Source organism: Oenanthe melanoleuca, chromosome 12 (genome assembly GCF_029582105.1).
Source record: "Oenanthe melanoleuca isolate GR-GAL-2019-014 chromosome 12, OMel1.0, whole genome shotgun sequence".
Taxonomy (NCBI): Eukaryota; Metazoa; Chordata; class Aves; order Passeriformes; family Muscicapidae; genus Oenanthe; species Oenanthe melanoleuca.
In genome coordinates, this window is record NC_079346.1 from 18,334,190 (window position 1) to 18,358,360 (window position 24,171).

General features: G+C 49.0%; 1 protein-coding gene across 1 annotated transcript; it reads right to left on the reverse strand.

Annotated features, from left to right (window-relative positions):
• Positions 1-620: 620 nt before the first annotated feature.
• Positions 621-4,296, reverse strand: LOC130258325 (uncharacterized). The gene is made up of 5 exons (XM_056501594.1): positions 4,073-4,296; positions 3,015-3,113; positions 2,448-2,561; positions 1,684-1,858; positions 621-1,157 (listed from the first exon to the last, which is right to left on the reverse strand). The coding sequence occupies exons 1-5, from the start codon at positions 4,167-4,169 to the stop codon at positions 914-916; spliced, it is 729 nt and encodes a 242-aa protein (XP_056357569.1). The 5' UTR covers positions 4,170-4,296; the 3' UTR covers positions 621-913.
• Between the last annotated feature and the right edge of the window lie 19,875 nt (positions 4,297-24,171).

A 24,171-nucleotide genomic window follows, 5' to 3' on the forward strand; every position in this document is an offset into this window, starting at 1 on the left:
TGTGAGGAAAAAGAATTCAAGTTCATTTAAAACGCTGCTTTATACAGGGTTTGGGTTTCTTTTGAGTGAACTGATGCTAATAAATAGTTGCTCACATATGCTGGGATTTCTCTGCAAATAGGCTTTGATGGGAAATTTCTGACCACCTTTGGTTTTGCTCTTGAAGATAAGTCGAGCACCCGAGTAGCTTTGTTGAGGAATGAAGAATAGTTTGTAGCTCAGTATTTTCTCAGAAGAAGCCTTAAATTTTAGCACAGGTCAGGAGGAAGGAAAGGCAAAGGTTTAAAAGCCTTTCCTTCCTGAAGGGACACACTTTCAGAGGAGTCTTTGAGGAGAAGTCCCCTCAGCCACTGCCAGGGCTATTTGTCTCCTCTGCAGGCTCAGTATTCTGGAGTTCCACAAGCCTCAGCTGCCACTGTATTTTCCTCTGAATATTTCTTGTTGTGCAGTACACAGGGAGAATATTTTGTGCTAGATTCTTCTCTGTGCTTTGAGGTGAATCTCAGTAATAGTGATGATTTTCATGTCCAGATGTACTTTTTGCAGATAGTAAGGAAAATGGAAGAGGTACCATGGAAAATTAATTGCTCAAAATGTGAGTGGCCAGCCACACTGAAAATGAAGTCTGAACTAAAGAATTTTTTTATTTTTTTCCCCTGACAGGTGGGGTAAAACATGCAGAGCTAAACAAGTTCTTTGAAGACATTTAGCCAGCACTCAGCTGTATGAAAATCAAAACAGCAAAGGATGTGACAGGGCATGGGAAGAATCTTCAGCTCTTCCTGTCAGAGGTACAACAGTATGAAAACTGTCTCTGGGTGTTACCCATAGGTAACACATGTTATTGCAGGGAAGAGCAGATGCCCCAAGCTGTTGGTGGCCCATGTCCTGAGTGGCTGGCCCAGTTTCAGTCCTAGCGGGACCAGGGCGGCTGGCTGGGCAGGGGAGGAGGTGGGGGGATCTCGGGGGGCTTCTGCTTCACGGCCGGGCTGGGGGGCCGTGGGGGAGGCACAGAGGGCTGGTGCTCTGCTTTCCTGGGCGGCTTCTGCGGCTGAGGCCGTGTCTGAGAGCTGTCAAACCAGGTGGTCCTTGGGCTCTCTGGGGGCGAGGGAGAGTCGCGCCTTCTTCGCCGGGATGCAGGAGCTGCAGCACGGCGACTGTGGAGAGAGGAGTGTCTGAGGCCCCAGCTGCCGCTGGCACACAGGGAGCCTCGTGCCCAGCAGGGCCCAGAGCTGGCAAGGCTGCCCAGCACGGCTGGAGCTGCTGGCACAGCTTGGCCCAGCTGGACAGCTGCCCCTCAAGGCCCCGGCCAGCAGGGGATGGCTCTGGGCAGGGTCCCTGGCCAGGAGCGGCCCCAGAGCGCCTCTGCCTTTCAAGGGCAATCTGCTCCCCGCTCTTTCTCCTCCCCACCTTGCTCTGCCTCTGCCCGCTGCTCCTGGGGCTGCTCTTGGCCACGCAGCCTCAGTGGGAGCCAGCACTGGCTGCAGCCCCAGCGGCTCCCCAGGACAAGGCCCAGCAATTGGGAGGCCACTGAAAGCACTGGGCAGCAGCAGAACCCTCAGCAGAGTTATGTGGACAACCACTGACCACCCACAACTCCACAGCAGACTCACGGGGAATGTTTCCTGACCATCAGCAGCCTTAAAAGAAGCTGGAGGATGGAGATCAACAACAACAACTTACTGTTTCCTTCCCTTCCACCACTGGAAGCCCACGTAGCACAGGACCATGGAAAATGGCACAGTGAACAGTGTCACTACTGTGCCTATCATGCAGGACTTGCGCACGTCCTGGGGGCAGAAAACTCTTGGGGTGGTCGATGGATTCTTGACATCTGTATCTGACTTGCCAAGTGCCTCTGTGGGAGCAATGGGGAGTGTGAGCCCGTGCTGTGCTCCACTGCTGAGCTGGCAGCTCGCTGGATACAGCCAGGACAATCTCTGTTTCCCCCAGAACTGGGGCCTGCAGGCACCTTGGCCCCCTTGGCACTGGCTGTGCCACCCAACAAAGCCCAGAAGGCCGGGAGGAGAGCCCGGGGGCAGCGCAGCTGCTTGGGCAGTGGCTCCTTCCAGGGACCCGGGCCCAACCCATCCCTGAGCAGCCACTGCCAGCCCCGACCCTCCCTGCCCCGTGACGGCTCCCCCAGCCCCAGGGGACACAGTCAGGCTCTGTCAGGAGCCAGTGCAGCCCCTGCCCAGTCGGGAGCCAGGGCTGGCTGTGGCCCTGGGCTCATGGCAGGGCTCCTGCTCGGGGCTGCTCCTGTGCCTTGGGCCTCTGGGCACTCAGGGCAGCTCCGGGAGCAGCTGCAGCAGGAGGGACCTTGGTGCATGAGTCCCCTTTCCCAGGGGCTGGGAATGAGCTCCAGAGGCCTTGAAGCTGAGGTGCCTCCAGCTTTGGCAGCTGCCAGGCCATGCAAGGGCAAGGGCTGAGCCTGGCACAGCAATTACCTCCTGTTCCTGTGCCTTTTCCTGCCATCTCCTCCTTTCCTTCATCAGGGGTTGGCACAGAGCCATTGCTTACTCTAGGATATGCCAGCATCTGCACATTCTTTTGCTTCATTGCTTGAGAAAGGAAAAGTGACATCTGGATTAGATGGAACCTTTCACCATACAGGGAGGTGGCATGTTCAGGAGGCAATGCTTGTGTAAATCATGGATAAGGATCAGGAAAAGACCCAGGCACCTGAGACTGTGACAGGGCCCTCTCTTGTCCAAACCACAAACTCTCCTGATCTACCACAAGACCAGGAAATTTCAGGGAATCTCAGGGTCTGTATGGCCCATGGGGCACTTTGGGCTCCCTGTCAGCTGATGCCAAAGGCCTTCCTGCAGAGGCTGGGGAGAAGCTGCAGCCAGGCCAGGCCAGGAAACAGCCCTGCAGGGTGTGACAGCAGCACCAGGGCAGCCAGGCTGCCATGGATCCCTTCCCACTGTGCCGGGCACGGCGTGTCCAGATGTGCAGAGAAAGCCCCCGGCTGCTGAGTCTCAGGAGAAGGCTGAGGGAAATGCACCCACCACGGCGTCTCTCCAGGTCGCTCAGCATCTTGTCCAGAAGTTCAGATGCCTCCAGCGACTTCTTATCTCTTATGTCTGCGTTGTCCCAACTAGGAGAACCTTAATGGAAAGTATTTCCTTTTCTCATTCAGGCTGCAGGGCCAGTGGGTGCAGTGAATGCTCCAAGGCACTCCCTCAGCTCTGCCTTCTGCTCAGGATTAGGGGCAGAGGCAGTGGCCCCACACTGGGATGGAAGGAGCCCCTTGCAGGGCAGTCACCAGAGAAAGGACTCCCTGGAGCTGCCAGCAGCCCTGAACCCAGACCCAGAGTTTGGCAGGGGCAGCAGGAGCAGCTCAGGCTGCCTGGGGCTGGCAAAGGAGCCACACAAGGCACAGCCCTATGGCACAGCCCTGGGCCCTTCCCTTCCCTCTCTGCTCTTCTGTGTGGCTGCATATGGCACACGGAAGGAGACACTGGCATTGCACATGGGAAGAACATTGACAGCTAAATGCTCCTTCCTCCCACTGACAGCAACCCTGTGGGATCACCCAGGGCTCCAGAAGGGAGCAGGGTAAGGATTCCAGAATCCTTGAGCCCTGAGATGACCTGAGAATGATTTTACTCTCAGGAAAGGCACACTGAGAACTTGCCTCCAGGAAATCTCAAATGATCGAAACTCTCATCCACCCATGCTGCTGGATCAACATTCTCAGCCCACTTATTTAGAAGGGAGCACAGAGAAGCGTTTCCATGGTGTACTGGAATCCCCTTCTGCCTTAGGGAGGGAACTGGGCCCTGCAATTGGGTCGGGTAAGTCTGTGTGAGCCAGAAGTGAATGGACATGGTCAAAGCTGCAGAGGGGCCTGAGGAGCTCTGGGCTGCCTCTGGTCACTCTCCACACTCTTTCCATGCCCTGTGCAACATCCCTGGATGGGTGGCTGGAGCAGCCCAGGGCCCATTGGGGTATTGCACTCCCACAGAGGAAAGCCTCCCTAAAGCCCTCTGCAGAACCATCCCCAACGCTTCCTGGGGAGAAGGGAGCGCTGTCCCGGGAAAGGGGAGCCAGGCCGCCGGCTCACCTGCTCCCCGCGCTGGCCACGGAGCTGCCTGGGCAGCCCTGGCAGGCAGGGCCACTGCCAGGAGGAGCAGGAGGAAGAGGCGCAGAGCAAGGGCCATGGTGCCTTGCCCTCTGCCAGTCCCGCAGCTCTTGCTGCCACCGCTGTGCTGCCACCGCTGTCCCAATGTCAGCACCACTGCCGCCGCCGCCGCCGCTGCTGCCGCAACAGTTGTGCTCAAGGACTGAGTGGTCGGTGGCTGTGGTGCTGTGCAACCACGGGGCTCTGGGACCTCTGTGACCTCAGAGCCTGCTGAGACCTCAGCCTGCTGTCACCCTAGAGCCTCCTGTGACCTCATGGTCAGGGTGGAGTTTTGGGGAATGAGATCTCTCTTCTTTGGGAGGAAGCACCTCCTGCCCAGTAGCTCTGTCCAAGGGCTGTGACACAGTCCCAGCCCAGCTGATCTCCCAGCCTGGGGGATGAAGGGATGGAGAGCAGCCCTGTTGAGAAAGGCTTGCAGGTGTTGCTTCATGAGAGGCTGGACATGAGCCAGCCATGTGCATCCAAAGCAGTGTGCCTAGCATGTTGAAGGAGGTGATTCCACCCCTCTGCTCTGATGCGACCCCACCTGAAGCACTGCATCCAGCTCTGAGTCCCAATACAGGAATGACATGGTCCTGTTGGAGCTAGTCCAGAGGAGGGACCAAGTGCTGTGAGGGTTGGTGCCCCTCTGCTTTGGAAGCAGGCTGGGAAGCTGGGGGATGTTCATCCTGGAAGAGAGAAGGCTCCAGGGAGACCTGATTGCTGCCTTTCAGTATCTTAAGGGGGCTTGTAAAAAATAGGACAGAATTTTTAGTGGGGCCTGTTGTGACAAGACCGATGGGGAATGGCTTTAATCTAAAAGATGGTAGATTCAGACTAGACATAAGAAAGACATTTTGTACACTGTGGGTTTTGAAATCCTGGCAGAGGTTACCCAGAGAGGTGGGCATCCATCTCTGCAGACATTCAAGCTCATGCTTTGAGCAACCTGATCTAGTTAAAGGTGTCCCTGCTCACTGCAGTGCATTGGATTAGATGGCCTTTAAATGTCCCTTCCAACTGAAGCCATTCTGTGCTCCTGTGCACCTTCCAAGCAGTGCTGGATTAATGCTGGGGTGACGATGCTGGCACCTGTATTTTGGTAGTTGTGCCATTTAGCAATTGGCCAAGAGAGGATTGATGGGCTGGACAGTGAAGTCTGCAAACAACAGACAGTGTGCTCAAGGAAAAACAGCAGAGAAACAAGGCTTCCTGTTCAGATAAATGCCAGCATTCTGCTGCCCATTCCTTGTTAAGAAATAAAGGAATGTCCTGAAGATGCCTTCATGTGGGTGCACTATTGGCTGTATCAGTACTTGTGTTAAGTAAAACAGGTAAGTTGTTACAGCTTCTTACCCCATTTATCACTGGATAAAACTCAAATACTGCATTGCTCCATGTCTACTTTCTTCCAAGTAAAGGCAAATTTTGTTCGTTATTGAGTGAGATAGTCATCTGCCCACAAGCAAATTCCCTCTGCCGTTCACACAATGTTGCTTTGCTCTATTGGGACTCTACCTCTCACTGTAATTAAGGCTGATGCATTTTGAGGCCAAGTGCTGAGTCATTTGTCTTGGTGGCTGGCATTGTAGAGAGTTTATCTGTAATTAAATGACATTTGAAGACAGGTGTAGTCTACCATAATTCTGGCATACTAGAAATGAAAAACAGCCTTTGAAACAGGAGTTTATCCTTTCTTCCTCCTCCTCCTCTTTCCAAGAATTTGAATCTCTGAGGTCGAAGCTCTTCAGCTGCCTCACAAACATTGTTTTAATTCAGACAGGCATCCATGCAGTGAGCAACAAATCAGGACTGTGGCTGTGAAGCTTGAAGCAATGTAGGTTTGTAGCACTAAAAATAATAATCCATTCCACAGGTTAAGCCAAGCATTTCCCAAATAACTCTACCTATCCTCAGGGATGTTTCAAAAAGGACTATAGTAAAAGCTGGGAGTATGGAGAGAGAATGTCACCAAAATTAAAAGTACAGCTTTCTGAGATCTTTGTATTTTTATAAAAACAGAGTCAAAATTCTTCATATATGGAACATTAACTAAGACGTGAATGACAGATTGTCAAAATAATTGCCTGGGGAGCAAAACAGTCTAAAATAAAAATAAGTTTATATGTGGATTAATAACTAAGCCGTCATGTAAAAAAAACCAAACAGCAGCAACAACAACAACAACAACAAAATCCAAACCAACAAACAAACAAACAAACAAAAACACAAAAAAAAACCCAGACCTGCCAAAACTAAAACCAATAAGGCTGTTCCATCTGTTTCAATATTAAAATAAAAAACAATGAAAATAAACACACTGAAAAAAAATTTGAGATTCTCATGACCATTACTATGTAGAGAAATATCCAGGTATTAGGAATAAATGAAGGAAACTGTCGTGTGCAATTCACAGAGGTAACAAGGAATTTTTGGTGGATTTGTTGCAAAATTTCTGAGTGCAGACTGCAAAAAGGATAGGGGCTTATAAGACCATGTGTGGGCATTTACACAGCAGTCTGAGGAATGTTTCTGGGACTAATTCCAGACAAGACCAACACACAATTTCTGGGACAATCTCTTTCCTGGCTGTCAACTCTTAGACAGTTTGTGCCCTTTTCAAACTACTTTGCTGATTGCTGCACACAAGCCCAGCTCCCATAGCAGGGGTGAGAGGTGTCCTTGTTGAGCCCATAGGCTGAGCACTGCTTTTGTGGGATCCATTTTGTGGGCTGGGGGAGCTGTCACGGGGCAGGGAGGGTCGGGGCTGGCAGTGGCTGCTCAGGGATGGGTTGGGCCCGGGTCCCTGGAAGGAGCCACTGCCCAAGCAGCTGCGCTGCCCCCGGGCTCTCCTCCCGGCCTTCTGGGCTTTGTTGGGTGGCACAGCCTGTGCCAAGGGGGCCAAGGTGCCCCAGGCCCAGCTCTGGGGGAAACAGAGATTGTCCTGGCTGTATCCAGCGAGCTGCCAGCTCAGCAGTGGAGCACAGCACGGGCTCACACTCCCCATTGCTCCCACAGATTCAGCCAGCACCTCAACACATGTTCCCAATTTCCAGAAGGGCACTGAAAATTATTTCTCTCAGGATACACGCAGCTGGCTTGAGTTTATTTCAGTCCTGCTTCGTTTGGTGCTTTTCTTCGTGCTGTGCTCTGTTGGAATCTGGTACTTGTGGAAGAGGAAATGGTGAGTGTTTTGTTGCTCTCCCCCTCTAACAACTTCCTGTGATGGCTGCTTGTAGAGAGGAAACATTCCCAGTGAGGCTGCTGTGGAGTTGTGGATGGTCAGTGGTTTTCCACATAACTCTGCTGAGGTTCTGCTGCTGCCCAGTGCTTTCAGTGGCCTCCCAATTGCTGGGCCTTGTCCTGGGGAGCCGCTGGGGCTGCAGCCAGTGCTGGCTCCCACTGAGGCTGCGTGGCCAAGAGCAGCCCCAGGAGCAGCGGGCAGAGGCAGAGCAAGGTGGGGAGGAGAAAGAGCAGATTGCCCTTGAAAGGCAGGGGTGCTCTGGGGCCGCTCCTGGCCAGGGACCCTGCCCAGAGCCATCCCCTGCTGTTCGGGGCCTTGAGGGGCAGCTGTCCAGCTGGGCCAAGCTGTGCCAGCAGCTCCAGCCGTGCTGGGCAGCCTTGCCAGCTCTGGGCCCTGCTGGGCACGAGGCTCCCTGTGTGCCAGCGGCAGCTGGGGCCTCAGACACTCCTCTCTCCACAGGTGCTCCTGTGCAGATTCAGAAGAGCAGCCCAAGAGCTCAGGCAGGGAAAACTTGAGTCATTCCAGTTCTTTATGTCTGTCCCCATCTGCCCTGGCTGCACTCCAGTCTTGAGCATGTCCCATCACCCGTACATCCAAAACCTGAACCCCTGCCCCCGAGCACCTTGGCCCTGCTCCCTGGCTTGAAATTGAGCAGCCCCTGTCCGCCAGGGCAGGGCTTTGTCGTAGTTTTATGTTTAAATAAAGAAATTGAGTTGTCACACCTGTGTCCGGGTGGTAGCAGCAGCAAAGCCCACATGGCACCAGCACTGGCTGAGCTCCATGTCCAGGAGCAGCCATGGATGCCCACGGTGCAGGCAGGCAGGAGCCAGGCAGGGGCTGCTGTGACCAGGGGCCTGAAGGGGCTGGGGGAGCCCATGCTGAGCGTCCCTGGGCTCAGGGCACATCTCCTTCCATGGCATCATCTGGGCCTGCACCTCATGGGGCACACAGGGCAATTTTGGGATCTCTGCTAGGGTGTGCACGGCTCCCTCCCGAAGTGCAGCAGAGTTAAACCTGAGGAGGGTTTTATTCTTCTCAGCACAGTAAAGGGACACTCTTGGTGGAGGTTTTTCGAAGTTGGGACAAAACCTTTGCAAACCATTGGGCCCGGCCTGTGGGCACAGGGGGCGGGTGGAGCCCATCCCTTGGGGCCAGGCTGGGCTGGGCCAGGTGAGGGCCTTGGCAGGGAATGGCTGCGGCCCTGGGCTCTGGTGTGGCTGTGCTGGTGGCCAAAGACACATTTACAGCCACAGCCATTGGCCCTGGCCCTGTGCTGGTGGCCAAAGACACATTTACAGCCACGGCCATTGGCCCTGGCCCTGTGCTGGAGCCAAAGACACATTTACAGCCCGGTCCATCCCTGGGACACAGGAGGCACCGGGGTGTATCTGAGGCCGTGGTTTCTCACAATGAAGGGAAGCCAACTCTGTTCATTCGGGAGGCACAGATTAGATCCCTCTGTGAAGCTGCTGGGGAAGTGTTGAGGGGCAGAGAGGTCCAACCCTTCTCAGTGGGAAGCGTGGCTGATAAAGTGATAAAGTGCTCTACGGCCCTTTTCTTCTTCGTCCTCAGTGATTCCTGCAGTGCAGCCAGGGTAAGAGGAGGATCTCTGGCTGCCTGGGCCATGGTTGTGGGACACCTTGTCTTCATCCTTCTTTTGGCTGTGATTTGCAGTGATGCTTGTGCAGGCATTTTACAGTAACTGACTTCAGTTTGTTCATCCTGTCACCAAAAATTGGGAATAAACCTCTTTTAAGAGCACTGTGCTGTTAAGAGGCAGGCATTACTTTCTTGAAGTGCTGGATGCACAGGCCATTGGGATCACAGGGCCTTCTTGTTGGGGTTTTCAGACACCCTGGTGGCCATTGAAGAAGGAAGCTGAATTTTCTGGCAAAAAATATTGTTTTCTGTGTGTGGAAAACAATCACCTCTCACTTCCGCATCCCTTTCTGTACAAAGTTATACAGGAAAGTTGTCCTAGTTTGGACAAACTTAGGGGAAAAATCCCCCAGAAGAGCTTTCCAGGGAATAAACCCCCAATTTTTTATTCCACTGGACTTAAGAAAAAATATTTCACTCAGGGGGAAAAGTGGAAAAAACCTATTTATTAACACATACAAGAGAAACACTTTCTAGCATAGATCCAGATGACAAAAAAAATTTTCACCGAGAGAGAAAAAGGAGACGTGGACGATTCGATCTTCACTAGAAGGACGAGATGCTTCTCTGGCCGGTGTCCAGAGGCAGGCTGCAGGGTTCCTCCGGAGCGAGCTGGTGCTGATCCTCGGGAGGTAAGGGGGGGGGAAGGGAGAGGGGCAGAGAGAGAAAGGAAAGAAAAAAACAACCAGCAAGCCTTAAACAACAGCGAGCTAAAACAAATAATTCAAGCAATATAAAGCTAAAAAATTAAGAAGAAAACAGCTAACTAACAAACCAGGCAACGAACTACTACCACAGCAGCGAAAAGCCAGCAGCAGCAGCAGCAGCAGCCAGAGCCAAGCGAGCCACCCCAAGAAGCAGAAAAAACTAAGGCCAGTCCGCAGAGCAGAGCCCAGGCGGCCCCTCCCCCGGGAGCAGACAGCTTCATGGCCAAGGGGGGGCAAGGTGAGAATTCAGTTAAAACACCAACCCAGGACATTCCACCCCTTATCCCATATCGTGATCATTGACCCACGATTGGGATATACACTCATTAAACACAATATAAACACTTCCTCTGACTTGCTCAAACCTTTAACATTTACATATTTTTTTTGTCTCATTTCACAGTTAGATTTCTCTGAGGTACACAGCGGGTTGTTCTATCTTTTTGCATTATTTACTAAGTACATCCAGGTCCTTGAGCAAAGGCAATCCCCCGAATGGGTTTGCCTGTACTCGAGGCAGGATTAATTTATACTGTCTTCCCTAGCAATTTTTTGACATGGGCTGCTGGGACTTTGTCTCCATCTACTGTATTAAGGCACTTAGATTGGGCAGGACCTGCTCGGTTGGTGGAACTTCGAGTGTTGACTAACCAAGTGGCTTTTGCTAAATGCTGCTCCCAATTCTTAAAGGATTTTCCACCCAATGCCTTTAAGGTGGTCTTTAACAATTCATTGTACTTCTCTACTTTACCTGCAGCTGGTGCATGGTAAGGGATGTGGTACACCCACTTAATACCGTGTTTTCTAGCCCAGGTGTTGACAAGGTTATTTTTAAAATAAGTCTCATTGTTTGACTCGATCCTCTTAGGAGTACCATGCCTCCAAAGGACCTGTTTTTTAGGCCCAGGATGGTGTTGCGGGCAGTGGCGTGAGATACAGGGTAAGTCTTTAACTATCCGGTGGTGGCTTCCACCATGGTCAGCACATAACGTTTACCCTGACGGGTCTGAGGCAGTGCGATGTAATCAATCTGCCAAACCTCCCCATACCTGTACTTGGACCACCGTCCTCCATACCAGAGGGGCTTTACCCGCTTGGCCTGCTTGATGGCAGCACAAGTGTCACAATCATGAATAACTTGAGTAATGCTGTTCATGGTAAGATCCACTCTTCGGTCTTGTGCCCACTTATAGGTGGCAACCCTCTCCTGATGACTTGAGGCATCATGGGCCCATCGCGCCAGGAACAACTTTCTTTTATGTTTCTAATTTAAATCTATTTTCAACCCCCCTATTTTTGCTGCTTGATTTACTTGATGGTTATTTCGCTGTTCTTCGTTAGCTCTACTTCTGGGGACATGGGCGTCCACATGGCGAACCTTTACAGGTAGCTTGTTTAACCGAGTAGCTATGTTTTTCCACTCTTCTGCAGCCCAGATTGGTCTTCCTCTGCGCTGCCAGTTTGTCTTTTTCCATCTTTGCAGCCATCCCCACAAAGCATTGGCTACTATCTAGGAATCAGTGTAAAGATAGAGCTTTGGCCACCTTTTTTTTTTGGCAATATTTAAAGCCAGTTGGACAGCTTTGAGTTCAGCGAATTGACTAGACCCTCCTTTTCTTTTAGTAGCTTTTGCAACCCGTCGTGTAGGGCTTTATACAGCTGCTTTCTATTTTCGATTTGTCCCTACAATGCGACAGGAACTGTCAGTGAACAGGGCATAACGGATTTCCTCTGCCGGTAGCTGGTTGTAAGGTGGTGCTTTTTTAGCCCGGGTCACCGGTTTTTGTTTCTTGTTTGTTACACCAAAACTTTCTCCCTCTGGCCAGTTGGTAATTATTTTTAAGATTCCTGGGCGATTTAATTTCCCGATCCGGGCGCGCTGCGTAATGAGGGCTATCCACTTGCTCCATGTGGCACTGGTGGCATGGTGGGTGGAGCGAACCTTCCCACTGAACATCCACCCCAGCACTGGCAACCGGGGTGCTAGAAAGAGTTGTGCTTTTGTGCTAATTACCTTTGAAGCAGCTTGGACTCCCTTATAAGCAGCCAGGATTTTCTTTTCTGTCGGGGTATAATTACCTTTAGACCCTTTGTAACTTTTGCTTCAGAATTTTAGGGGTTGGCCTTGGGTTTCACTTGACACCTTTTGCTACAGACTTTAAGACAGACCGTGGTTTCCAGCTGCAGAATAGAGCACATTTTTCACATCTGGCTCCGTCCTGACAGGACCAAGAGCTACTGCATGGGCGATTTCTTGTTTAATTTGGATGAAGGCTTGTTGTTGTTCTGGGCCCCAATGAAAATTATTCTTTTTCTGAGTAACCTGGTAAAGAGGGCTTACAATCTGACTGTACTCGGGGATGTGCATTCTCCAAAAGCCTATAGCACCCAAGAAAGCTTGTGTCTCTTTCTTGTTAGTAGGTGGAGACATAGCTGTGATTTTATTAATAACATCAGTAGGAATTTGACGTCTTCTATCTTGCCACTTTACTTCTAGGAACTGGATTTTACGAGCAGGTCCCTTAACTTTATTTTTTTTGATGGCAAAACCGGCTTTCAGGAGAATTTGGATAATTTCCTTTCCTTTCTCAAACACTTTTTCTGCTGTGTTTCCCTACACAATGATGTCATTGACGTACTGCAAATGTTTTGGAGCCTCACCTTTTTCCAGTGTAGCTTGGATTAGCCCATGGCAGATGGTGGGACTATGCTTTTACTTTTGGGGCAGTCGGTTTTAGGTGTACTGCCCGCCCCTCCAGGTGAAAGCAAACTGCGGCCTGCATTTTGCTGCCAAAGGAATGGAGAAAAACGCATTGGCGATGTTAATGGTGGCATACCACCTTGCTGCCTTGGACTCCAGCTCGTACTGGAGTTCCAGCATGTCCGGCACGGCAGCGCTCAGCGGTGGAGTCACTTCATTCAATGCGCGGTAGTCCACTGTCAATTTCCATTTTCCGTCAGACTTGCGCACAGGCTAGATGGGACTGTTGAAGGGTGAGTGGGTTTTGCTGACTACCCCTTGGCACTCCAGCTCCTGGATTATCTTATGGATTGGGATCACAGCATCCCGAGTTGTCCTATATTGCCGGCGATGTACTATTGAAGTGGCGATCGGTACCCTCTGCTCATCTACCCTCAGGAGTCTTACGGCAATTGGATTCTCACATAGTCCGGGCAGGGTGTTCAATTGCTGGATTCTTTCCGCTATCACAGCCGCTATTTCAAATGCCCACTTGAAGCTTTTTGGGTCCTTAAAATACCCGCTTCGAAGGAAATTTATTTCTAAAATACACGGGGCCTTTGGGCCAGTTACAATTGGGTATTTCTTCCATTTTTTTCCAGTTAGACTTATTTCCGCTTCTACTATGGTAAAGTCCTGTGATCCACTTGTTACACCAGCAATGGAAACGGTCTCTTTTCCGACACATCCTGATGGAAATATAGTACATTGCGATCCAGTGTCCACTAAAGCTTCATACTCCTGTGGTTCTGATGTGCCAGGCTACCGAATTTACACGGTCTAAAACACTCGGGTTTTTTCTGGCCTTACCCTGGCTAGAGGCAGGGTTTCTTTAAGCCTGTTTATCTTTTTTGACGGGGGCATAGGTCTTAGATGTTTTTTTAAGTGAATTGGACATGTCGTTATCATCCTCTTCATACGTGGTACTGTGATTTCGGGTGACTGGAGCTGCTCTCTTTTCGATGGAACTTTTTTGTTGAGCTTTGTCTTTCTTCAAATTACACACTCGTTGTGCCAGAACAGCTGTGGGCTTTTTATTTCACTTTTTTATGTTTTTTCCGCAGTCACGCAAGAAAAACCACAACTCTGCACGTGGGGTGTACCTTCTCTCCTCAGCAGAGGAGCGTCTGCGTTGACTGCTAGGACGTCCGATTTGCACAGCTGAGATTTGGAGGAGATCCTCCTTGATTTTTTTTTCTTAGCTTTTTATGGTTTTTCTCTAACTTATTCTCCAAGTTTTGTAAACGTGTTTTTACGGCTGCAATCTTGGCATGCGTTGGGCCATGCACAGCATCAGCGTACGCCCGAAGCTTCTTTGCCATATCAAGCACTGTCTCGTATATGTCTTTTCGTTTTATGATTGCAAGAGCTGAGGCATATTTAGATGGTTTAAGCCTTACAAGCTTCTTCCACATAATTGGTGTGCATGGTACCAGATCTGGATTTCTAGTTGTTACGTCATTTGAGAAAATAATTTTTGTCACCGCCATCTCTCTTAAACGTTGGATTCCCTGCTTGATGGTTTTCCATTTGGTCTGCTGCATGTACAGGTTATTAGCGCAGAGATATCTTTGTGCCACACACGTGACCAGAGGCTTTGAGGATTAGCTTCCCTCATCATACTTTGATCGATGACTGGATTTTGAGACAGGGATCTTAAATGTTTCGCTTCCGTGCCATTTAGGATGGTTGCCTCACCTGCTGCATTCTAAAGCCAGACTAGCCAACTAATTATGGATTTATCAGGTCGCCTTGTATAGTCTTTTTTTAGACCACGAAGATCTTTCAGGGAAAGGGACTCATTATTAGTTTCTGATTTCCCATCAGTTACTTTAGCTTCGGATTTTATATCAGGGGGAGTTGAAGGTCTTTCTCCTGCATCCTCATCATCATCATCCTCCCCCGTCCGATCTGTTTTCTTTGTGCACTTTCTACTCCTGGTACTGGTAGCCACAGCTATAGGTTTAAGCTTGCTGTCTAATTTTGCTCCTGTCCTGGAGCCTGAGGTGTTAACTGCAGTCTGAGTAACTGGAATAGTAGCTACGTTATTTCCCTGTTCCCTCTCCTTTGTTTGTTGTCCTACACTATCTAACAGGGTTCGATAAGCGTACGCCAGAGCCCAGCTCACTGCAGTGATTTTCTTTTCCTTAGAATTGTCCTGACACTTTTCTTTTAAGTACTTTGCAATTTTGACTGGGTCTTGAATTTGTTCAGATGGAAACTCCCAGATTATAGGTTCAGAAAACTCTTTTAGAATTTGGCCCAGTTCCTCCCATTTTCCACACCACTCAGAATTCTTCCTACTCTGCTTTGCTACCAAATTAGGGGTTGTAACACCTGCATCCCTAGAAATCTCAGCTTTCATTTTGTATAAACTGCAGACAGTATAGAAAAAACTTACTAAATTAAATACTAGAAAGACGATTTTCTTTACACTCAGGGAGAGCTGAACATTTTCTAACAGAGATGTAAATAATTTAGGGGAGAAGAAGGAAAATAAAGGCAAGAAATCCTTTTTGCTTGCTTCTCCTCAAATGAATTGAGTGCACAACACAAACTACGACTTGTACATCCCTGAAGTGGATTTTAACACCTTTATAATCTTCTGGCAGATCATAACAACCAAGCCTAGCCCAATGAATATTTTGGTTAATACCCCTTTCATGAAAAAACTACGTGCTAGAGACAACACTGGGGCTATTTTTGAGTAAGAGAACAGGCCCAAAGACTACAGTGGTATTAAGATTTCAAAAAACTCTAAAGAGCACACATACAGGCAGGCTTCTAATCCAAAAGACATTATGGCTTCAAAAAACATACTGATATTAATACAGGCAAATTAAAAACAAGATGTTATTAAAGTTTTTTTCACTTTCTCCTTCCCCGTACGGGCCACCAAATAAAAAATGTCCTAGTTTGGACAAACTTAGGGGAAAAACCCCCCAGAAGAGCTTTCCAGGGAATAAACCCCCAATTTTTTATTCCACTGGACTTAAGAAAAAATATTTCACTCAGGGGGAAAAGTGGAAAAAACCTATTTATTAACACATACAAGAGAAACACTTTCTAGCATAGATCCAGATGACAAAAAAAATTTTCACCGAGAGCGAAAAAGAGATGTGGATGATTCGATCTTCACTAGAAGGACGAGATGCTTCTCTGGCCGGTGTCCAGAGGCAGGCTGCAGGGTTCCTCCGGAGCGAGCTGGTGCTGATCCTCGGGAGGTAAGGGGGGGGGAAGGGAGAGGGGCAGAGAGAGAAAGGAAAGAAAAAAACAGCCAGCAAGCCTTAAACAACAGCGAGCTAAAACAAATAATTCAAGCAATATAAAGCTAAAAAATTAAGAAGAAAACAGCTAACTAACAAACCAGGCAACGAACTACTACCACAGCAGCGAAAAGCTACAAGCAGCAGCAGCCAGAGCCAAGCGAGCCACCCCAAGAAGCAGAAAAAACTAAGGCCAGTCCGCAGAGCAGAGCCCAGGCGGCCCCTCCCCCGGGAGCAGACAGCTTTATGGCCAAGGGGGGCAAGGTGAGAATTCAGTTAAAACACCAACCCAGGACAAAAGTGCATTCATATGTCTCTGTCTTGTTAATCTAGTTTTCTATCTATCTGTCTATCTATCTATCTATCTATCTTACAAAACAATGAAATATTTCTATGCATGTGTTTCTTTTATTTGTAAATTATGACACATCTATAGAGAGCTGGAAAATAACACCATCCGTCTTTGATCTAGCAAAGCTTGGGTTTAGGAGCAGACATGAACTGTGATTTCTTTCTTGCTAGATATATGCTGGCTTGTTTAGATTGACTTTGAACTGAAATCCTGCAAAGCTGGAAAATGACTGCTGGACATGCTTGTGGTATCCTTCAAAGTCCTTTTGTAATTTTATTTTTTTTCTTCTATGATACTTAGTACATACCCTCTTCCTTAAACTACGTACTGGCAATATTGGAGGTCAAAAATAATATAATACTGCATATTTTAGATACTTTAGAATGTTCTTGTGAAATTTTATTGTAATATCTACTATCTAAAAGCCCCTCAAAACCAAACCAGCAGCTCAGCTACTGAGCACAACTTACTGCATCACTGAAGGTCATGTTTCTACAGTGGAAGTGGCTTTTTGTTCTATGCACGTGATACAAACAGGACAAATTGCAAGGCTGCTTACAGAGGAGAGAGCATTGTTTAGTGTAGCCTGGACTTTGGGAAGGTGGTAGCTGTTACATCAATTTCCAGCAAACTGCCTCTATTATTTTTGTTTTTGTGACTTTGGTGATTTTGGCCTGGCTTCTTTAGAAGGTTCAAGTTTCATTTAGAAATGGCACGAGAACGCTCAGTGTGCTCCCATGGAGCCAGTGCTGTCACAGGACAGATGGACTGGGACAAATGGCACACTGATTTTGATCTCAACAAGAAGCTACCTGAGCTCCTTATGACAGCAATCCCACAGACTGACAATGGATCCATTAAAATTAACTCATCACAAAGCTTTTAACTGAAACTCTGACATATGGAGCTTGTTCAGTTCTGCCACGGAGGAAGGGAGTTTGAAGACAAAGAGGTTTAGCAAGGAGATCTATGCACAGCAAAACTCTTTGTACTCTAGCAAATGAAGCCTTAGGATGTAAACCCTCACCCATTCTCCGGTTTTACCCTTCCATTTACCCAAATTTTGGCCTTAATTTTGTGTCAATAGGAAAATATGACAGGGAAGTGCAAATCCTTCTTTTCTGCTTGACTTGGGCAGCTTGTAACCTCATCTTCTCCCACAAACAGGAACACACAAACTGGAATTTTATATGAAACTGTACTTTGGAAACTTTGCCCTGTATTTATTTTCACCCAGAAGTATCTGAGATTCAGTGGAATATTTACAAGCCATAACTAACTCATTTATATTTGTTGCTAGAATCTTTCATATTTGACCACTTTTTTGCTGCACAAGAACCTGATGCTTGCAGAACTCTTGCCCCGTGCACTTCTCCAGTGCTTCTTGCAGAGAAGTGCTTTGGGAAGCAGTCAGGATGAGTGCCATGTTCACCTGTGGTGTATGGAGCCCAGAGGACAGGGAATTGTCTTTGCAGTGGGCACCAGCTGTTCTTCCAACACCTGCGTCATTTATTCTACTGGAGTCCTTATGAGAAAGGTTGTTCTTTGCCATAGACATTTTTTTAATCTCAAACCACCAAAAGTTTTCCATCTCACAGGTTTTTCATGCTGGTTTTTCCTTTCCAGTCTGTTCTTGGCCCCAGGAAGATGCTGCTTGGATTCTGCAGACCCCATGCGTTGGTACCAAGCTGAAAGTTCTCTGGTGCTCCACAGCAGCCCAGTTACCCACAGGTGGGCCCAGAGCAGCTCCAGAAGCGCCACGGGATTCTGACAGATGAATTTCTGTCCCTCAGGAAAGCAGAGCCAGTTCTGAAGGTAAAGGGTCTCACCCTGCACCCACCTTTGCACAGCAGCAGCTGTCCCATGCTTTGTGGAAGGCACATAATGTGTGACACTCTTCATTCAGCACAATACTTTTGGAAGTATAAATATTTGTTAAAATTAGTGTTGTTAGCACTGGCTTAGTCAATCTTAGTGAAACCCTGGGCACAAAATCATTTTTTATTGTAGTTGGGTTTTTTTGGTTCTTTGCTTTGGTGCTCAGAGATAATGGAGGAAGGGGTAGGTGTTCTGTTCAACTTGCCTGTCAGTGTTCAGCGAGCAAGGAAAGAAGAAGAGTTTTTCACCAGCTGGTTTAGGAGCTCTAAAAGCAATTGTGATGTCCCTAATGAGGGGGTGGGGGCACTGCTAACAGCCTGGATTGTCCCCACTGTCCCCTCTTCACCACAGTGATGTGTAGATCCAGAGCCTTGTACCTCGACCTGATGGTGCAAAAATCCCCCCAACATCCCTCCGTTTGCAAAAAGAAAGGCTTTGTGCTCATTAACATGAAAAGCTGTATGGGTGGCCTGCAGCTAATGTTCTTCTGTTGGCTGGAGCCCAGTCAATGTTCACATCAAAATTACTGACCCAGCCCTGAGCTGCTCTTAAAACTGGTTTGATCAAAGGGACTGAAGCTCTGGTGACTACAAATCCTCTAGGAAAACAAACACAGCAACTATGAGAATGTTGGTGACAAAAGCAGAGTTGAACCTTTGAGGTCACCTCAATGCCGCCTCCCCTCACCCTTTTTGTTTTTAATTTATTTAACATTCTTAGTGCCAGTCCTTGCATGAAATGGGCTCTCAGCAACGAGCTGCTGGGGTTCCTCGGCGTGTCCCTTTGTGCTCCCAGTGCTCCTGGTCTGCTTTGGCTGGGAAACCTGTCCATGGTGCACTCTGTGTCTGTTTCCTGTCATGTGTCCTGCACAGCCCTTTTCTGCAGCTTGGCATAGAAACACTTGGAGTATTTTACTGGATAACTTACATCTTGCACTTCATGACATTAAGTTGTTTTAATCAGACTCTGTCATATCACGAGTTCCTGGTGTAACAAATAAGGAGGCTTTTGTTCGCTCCCTGACAGACTTTAGACCTTGAAGGAATGCTGTCAAAGACTTGTGAGGCCAGGATGTTAAATTGTTCTGCTTTGATCCTCTGACAGACAGACCTTGAAAAAGATATCGCTAGAACTTGTTAATTGTTTTGCTCTGCTTGATAGGCCTTAAAGTAAAAAAGCCAGAATGTGTCCTGCTTTTGCTTGCATAATCACATATTGTTTTAAGTGCCAAGAAAGGAGTCAGTGGCTGAGGAAGACTACTCACCCTCATCCCCCGACCAGCAGAAGGCAGAAAAAGACCCCCTAGCAACTGGAGGAGCATGCGCAGAACTACTGGAGGAGGAGCACGTAACCCGAAAACTGAACAGCATAAAAGAAACAAACTAAGGGGGTGGGGTGCGACAGTTAGTGGAGCGAGACCCCTCTGTCGCCCAGCGCTGGCTTTGCTTTTGCTTTCTGTAACCAATAAATCTTTTAAATTGTTATTTGATCTTTTATGGCCCATTGCGCTCATTTATAACACCTGGAACACATTTTCAAACCTTCCATCAGTAGCCCAAGGGAAGCTGTTTCTGTCTTGCATCACAAAATTGGCAGGTTTTTTGCAAAGACAGCCCTTTAAAAAGGACTTTTTGCATGCATTAACATCCAAGGGGTTGCTTTCAAAGACAGAGAAAAAAACCCACAAACATACAGCAACAAACCAAACGACACATTAAAAACAAATAATTTATTTTTAGCTCTTACTTTTAATATTTTCCAAGCTGGTTTCCTCTTCCACTTCACTCTTGCTCGATGATGTGATTTAACAAGGCAAACAGAACTTACACACAATGGATATATTACAGCTGAACATGCAGAGTCCCATTTCATAATCATCACAATTTATTTTCTGTTTCTTTTGTTTTCAGAAGGGTGATGATGCGGCGCGTGTTTATTTTATCCAGTTTATTGTTATAATAGTTTGTTCATGTGCACCCCTGTGTTTTCCCCGGTTGGTTTGTCCCCAAGTCGTATCCGCCCCTGAAACTGCCCCGTTTGGCATTGCCCGCCCCTTGTCCCAGTTCCTGCCTGTCCATCATTGTAACCCCGCCCCTTGTTCCAGCACCTTCCTTGTCAGTCCCACCCTGGGCCAATCCCGTGTTGCTCCGCCCCCTTGGAAATCCCCTGTTCCTCGACGCCCCATTGGCCCACGTGACCGTTTCTCCTCCCCCTGCTGCCCTCATTGGTTCAGCTCTGTGAGACCCTGCCCTCCGCTCCGCCCTAAGGATGCCTCAGTGCTGAAGTGTTTGTACACACGCCCTGCTTTGCCCCGTGTTTAATCCTGGGCACAGAAATGCTGTTTGTTACTGAATCCTCCAGTCCTAATAAATGTGTTGCAACCTCAGTTGCCGAGAGCCTCCCTCTCCTCTTTACCTGACCCCAGACGCCGAGCAAGGCGTGGAGCAATTCGCTCAAAGGTTCTGCCTCCAGGAAATCCTGCTCTGGGGCAGTTCCCCACTCCTGGTGCGGTGCCGGTGTGTCTCCAGTGTGCTAGCCCGGGCTCCAGTGAGCCGTGTCAGGGTGAGACCTGTATCTCTCATCCCGTGGCTAGTTTGGTGCCATTGCCACTGAGTACCTGTCATTTGTAATTACCTATCCTTTCTGTAGTTTCTCTGCCCATATGTTACTCTTTGATCCCTGCCTCCTTCATCTGATTTTTATATTTTTCTGGATTTGTGGGGGGTTTTGTAGTAGTTTTAATTGTTTTCTTGGTAGCTTGTCTTGTTTGCCTGTTTTGTTGGTTCACAGTTTTGGTTCTGTTATTTGATTGAGGTAGGAATCAGCTTGTGGTTTGTACTGTAAGGTTTTGAAGATAGGTGTTGCACATAGAAGTTGTTTTTGTTTTCCAAGTCATCTCAGACACAGCTCTGCAAGCCCCTGTGACTTGGACAACTGTGTGCTCTCAGATAGCAAATTGTGCATGAACAGGAAACTTGTAGTTCCTATCTCCATTACACGCAGCACAATGTATAGTGTTTGGAATTGAACCAAGTCTAACTTTTATTATGTGTTATTTTTTTCTACCATTCAATAAAGTCGTGTCAGCTTCATCAATGAACTGAGTTCTTCCAGGGTGGAGTGTGCAAGGATAATCCCTTAGCTCATGTGTGGACCTGGTCATCCATAGCCAGCCTCTGTCTGCAAAGAGAACGGGGAGCTGCAGCTCTGAGGACCTCAGGGGTTAGTGAGCAAGCAGACCAAATCCCTAATTTCTTTCAGTTACTTTACCGAAGTATTTGTAGCTGATCTATTTTTATATTCCTGCCGAGAGCTGGAAAAAAAGAACCCTGGCAGTTTGCTTTAGCTATGAAGTGAAGAGACTCTTTCCAACACGTTCCGGCTCTGCTCCTTGTTTGAATTAAAAGCAGAGCAAAACTCTTGTGCTGGTCACATCAAACCAACGTAAGTTTGATCAGTCTGTGAAGGAGAGAAGAGTGTAAAAATAATTTCGTTTTATAGTACCTACAATTTCCTAATTCAGCCATGGGATAATTATGCCATAATTCGCTATATCAAATAACTGGAAAAAGTACAGGAAAGGAAGTATTTTTAAAACTGAGTTTAAAAAAACTGAATGACTTTCATAAACAAAACCTTCTAGTAAAAATGTAGTACTTTAAACGTGCCAAAGCCCTTTGATGATGGAACCCTGCACCCCAGTCACGTGCAGTGCAGCCTCAGCTGTCCCTTTGAGCCCAGAGCTGCCAAAGGTGGCTCCAAGACTGATTGGCAATCAATCCAGAGCAGGGCTCACACACACAGCAGAGTCTCAAGGCCAAAGCCAAACCTTCGTGAGGTTGGATTTGTTTTAACACTTAATTGAGGAAAATTTGCGTATCCTGTAACATCACTCCCATGGGAAGTGGAGGTGCCCTGATTGTAAATGTTTTCCTCCACCAAAGGGCCATTGCTTAGCAACATTTTAGTGTTGCCTGCTGACACTGCCGGTCAGGCTGTGTCCGTGGAGATGCTCTCGTTGTCTCCTGTCTTTTCCAGGATATCTACTGTGCCAAACAGAATCACTGAATCACAGAATATGCTGAGTACAAATAGACCCACAGTGATCAGGAAGTCCAGCTCCTGGCCCTGCACTGGAGCATCCTCAGGAGTCTCACCAGGTGCTTGAGAGTATTGTCCAAATGCATCTGGAGTTGTCTCAAACGCAGTGCCTTGGGATGCCTGTTTCAGTGCCCAGCTGTCCTCTGGATAAAAACCTTTTTCTAATATCCAGCCTAAATCTCCCCTGCCACAACTCCAGGCCATTCCCTACCAGTGGGGACAAGGGAAAGAGATCAGTTCCTGCCTCTCCTCTTCCCATCATGAGGAAGTCACAGATGAGGTCTCCCATCAGGCTTCTCCAGGAACAAGAGACAAAGAGTCCTCTGCTGCCCTTCACACAGCTTCCCCTTAGCCCCCTCACCATCTTCACTGCCCTCTCTTGAGCTAGTCATTTCACTGAAGTGCCGAAAACTTGAGACAATATTCGAGGTGAGTCCACCCCAGAGAAGAGCAGAGCGCAACAATCCCGTCCTGGCCTGACTGGCCATCCTGGGCCTGGTGCCCCTCAGGACAGGGATATGTCCCCTGGCTGCCAGGGCACTGCTGACTATATCCAACTCTGCATCCACCATGATTCCCAGGTCCCTTTGCACCGTACGGCTCACCAGCCTCTCATGCACCAGCTTGCCCGTACATGCACGGCTGCTCCATCCCAGGTCCACAATCTGGCACTTTCCCTTGTTGAATATCAGAGGGCGGTTGATTCTCCAGCCCTCCACTTTGTCCAGGTCCTGACCTGAGCTCAGGGATGCTCCGCATGGGCTCCCCCAGCCCCTCGAGGCCCCTGGTCACAGCAGCCCCTGCCTGGCTCCTGCCTGCCTGCACCGTGGGCATGGTTGCTCCTGGACATGGAGCTCAGCCAGTGCTGGTGCCGTGTGGGCTTTGCTGGTGGTAACACCCAGACATAGCTGTGACAACTCAGTTTCTTTATTTGAATATAAAGGCCAAGCCCTGCCCTGGCTGACAGGGGATTCCAAACTTCAATCAGGGACGGGGAGCAGGGCCAGGGGGCTCTGGGGAAGGGGTTCTTGTTTTGGACGTCTGGGTGCTGGGACACGCTCAAGAGAGGGATGCAGCCAAGGGCAGATGGAGACAGATGTGAAGAACTGGAATGAGTCAGGTTCTGAGGTTCTGACTGCCTGAGCTCTTGGGCTGCTCTTCTGAATCTTCACAGGAGCACCTGTGGAGAGAAGAGTGTCTGAGGCCCCAGCTGCCACTGACACACAGGGAGCCTCGTGCCCAGCAGGGCCCAGAGCTGTCAAGGCTGCCCAGCACAGCTGGAGCTGCTGGCACAGCTTGGCCCAGCTGGACAGCTGCCCCTCAAGGCCCCGAACAGCAGGGGATGGCTCTGGGCAGGGTCCCTGGCCAGGAGCGGCCCCAGAGCGCCTCTGCCTTTCAAGGGCAATCTGCTCCCCGCTCTTTCTCCTCCCCACCTTGCTCTGCCTCTGCCCGCTGCTCCTGGGGCTGCTCTTGGCCACGCAGCCTCAGTGGGAGCCAGCACTGGCTGCAGCCCCAGCGGCTCCCCAGGACAAGGCCCAGCAATTGGGAGGCCAATGAAAGCTCTGGGCAGCAGCAGAACCCTCAGCAGAGTTATGTGGAAAACCACTGATCATCCACACCTCCACATCAGCCTCACTGGGAATGTTTCCTGTCTACAAGCAGCCATCACATGAAGCTGTTTGAGGGGGAGAGCAACAAAACACTTACCTGTTTCTCTTCCATCAGTATCAATGTGCAGCAAGGTAACAAAAGAAAAGACCCAACAAAACAAGTAGGACGAACAATACTCCTAGCAAGATGCATCTTCCCAGGGTGAAGCCCTTTAAAATGATCTTGCGGGAAAACGGAAAATGTCTTGAGGTGCTGACTGCCTCTGTGGGAGCAATGGGGAGTGTGAGCCCATGCTGTGCTCCACTGCTGAGCTGGCAGCTCGCTGGATACAGCCAGGACAATCTCTATTTCCCCCAGAGCTGGGGCCTGGGGCACCTTGGCCCCCTTGGCACTGACTGTGCCACCCAACAAAGCCCAGAAGGCCGGGAGGAGAGCCCGGGGGCAGCGCAGCTGCTTGGGCAGTGGCTCCTTCCAGGGACTCGGG

What these genes read in the sequence shown, in the direction of transcription:
- LOC130258325 (XM_056501594.1), bottom strand. Translation starts at nt 4,169, where the DNA reads ATGGCCCTTGCTCTGCGCCTCTTCCTCCTGCTCCTCCTGGCAGTGGCC. An exon ending in GTGGCCAGCGCGGGGAGCAG is followed by an intron (nt 3,114 to 4,072) that starts GTGAGCCGGCGG and finishes CTTTCCATTAAG; the next exon opens with GTTCTCCTAGTTGGGACAAC. An exon ending in CGACCTGGAGAGACGCCGTG is followed by an intron (nt 2,562 to 3,014) that starts GTGGGTGCATTT and finishes TCCTTTCTCAAG; the next exon opens with CAATGAAGCAAAAGAATGTG.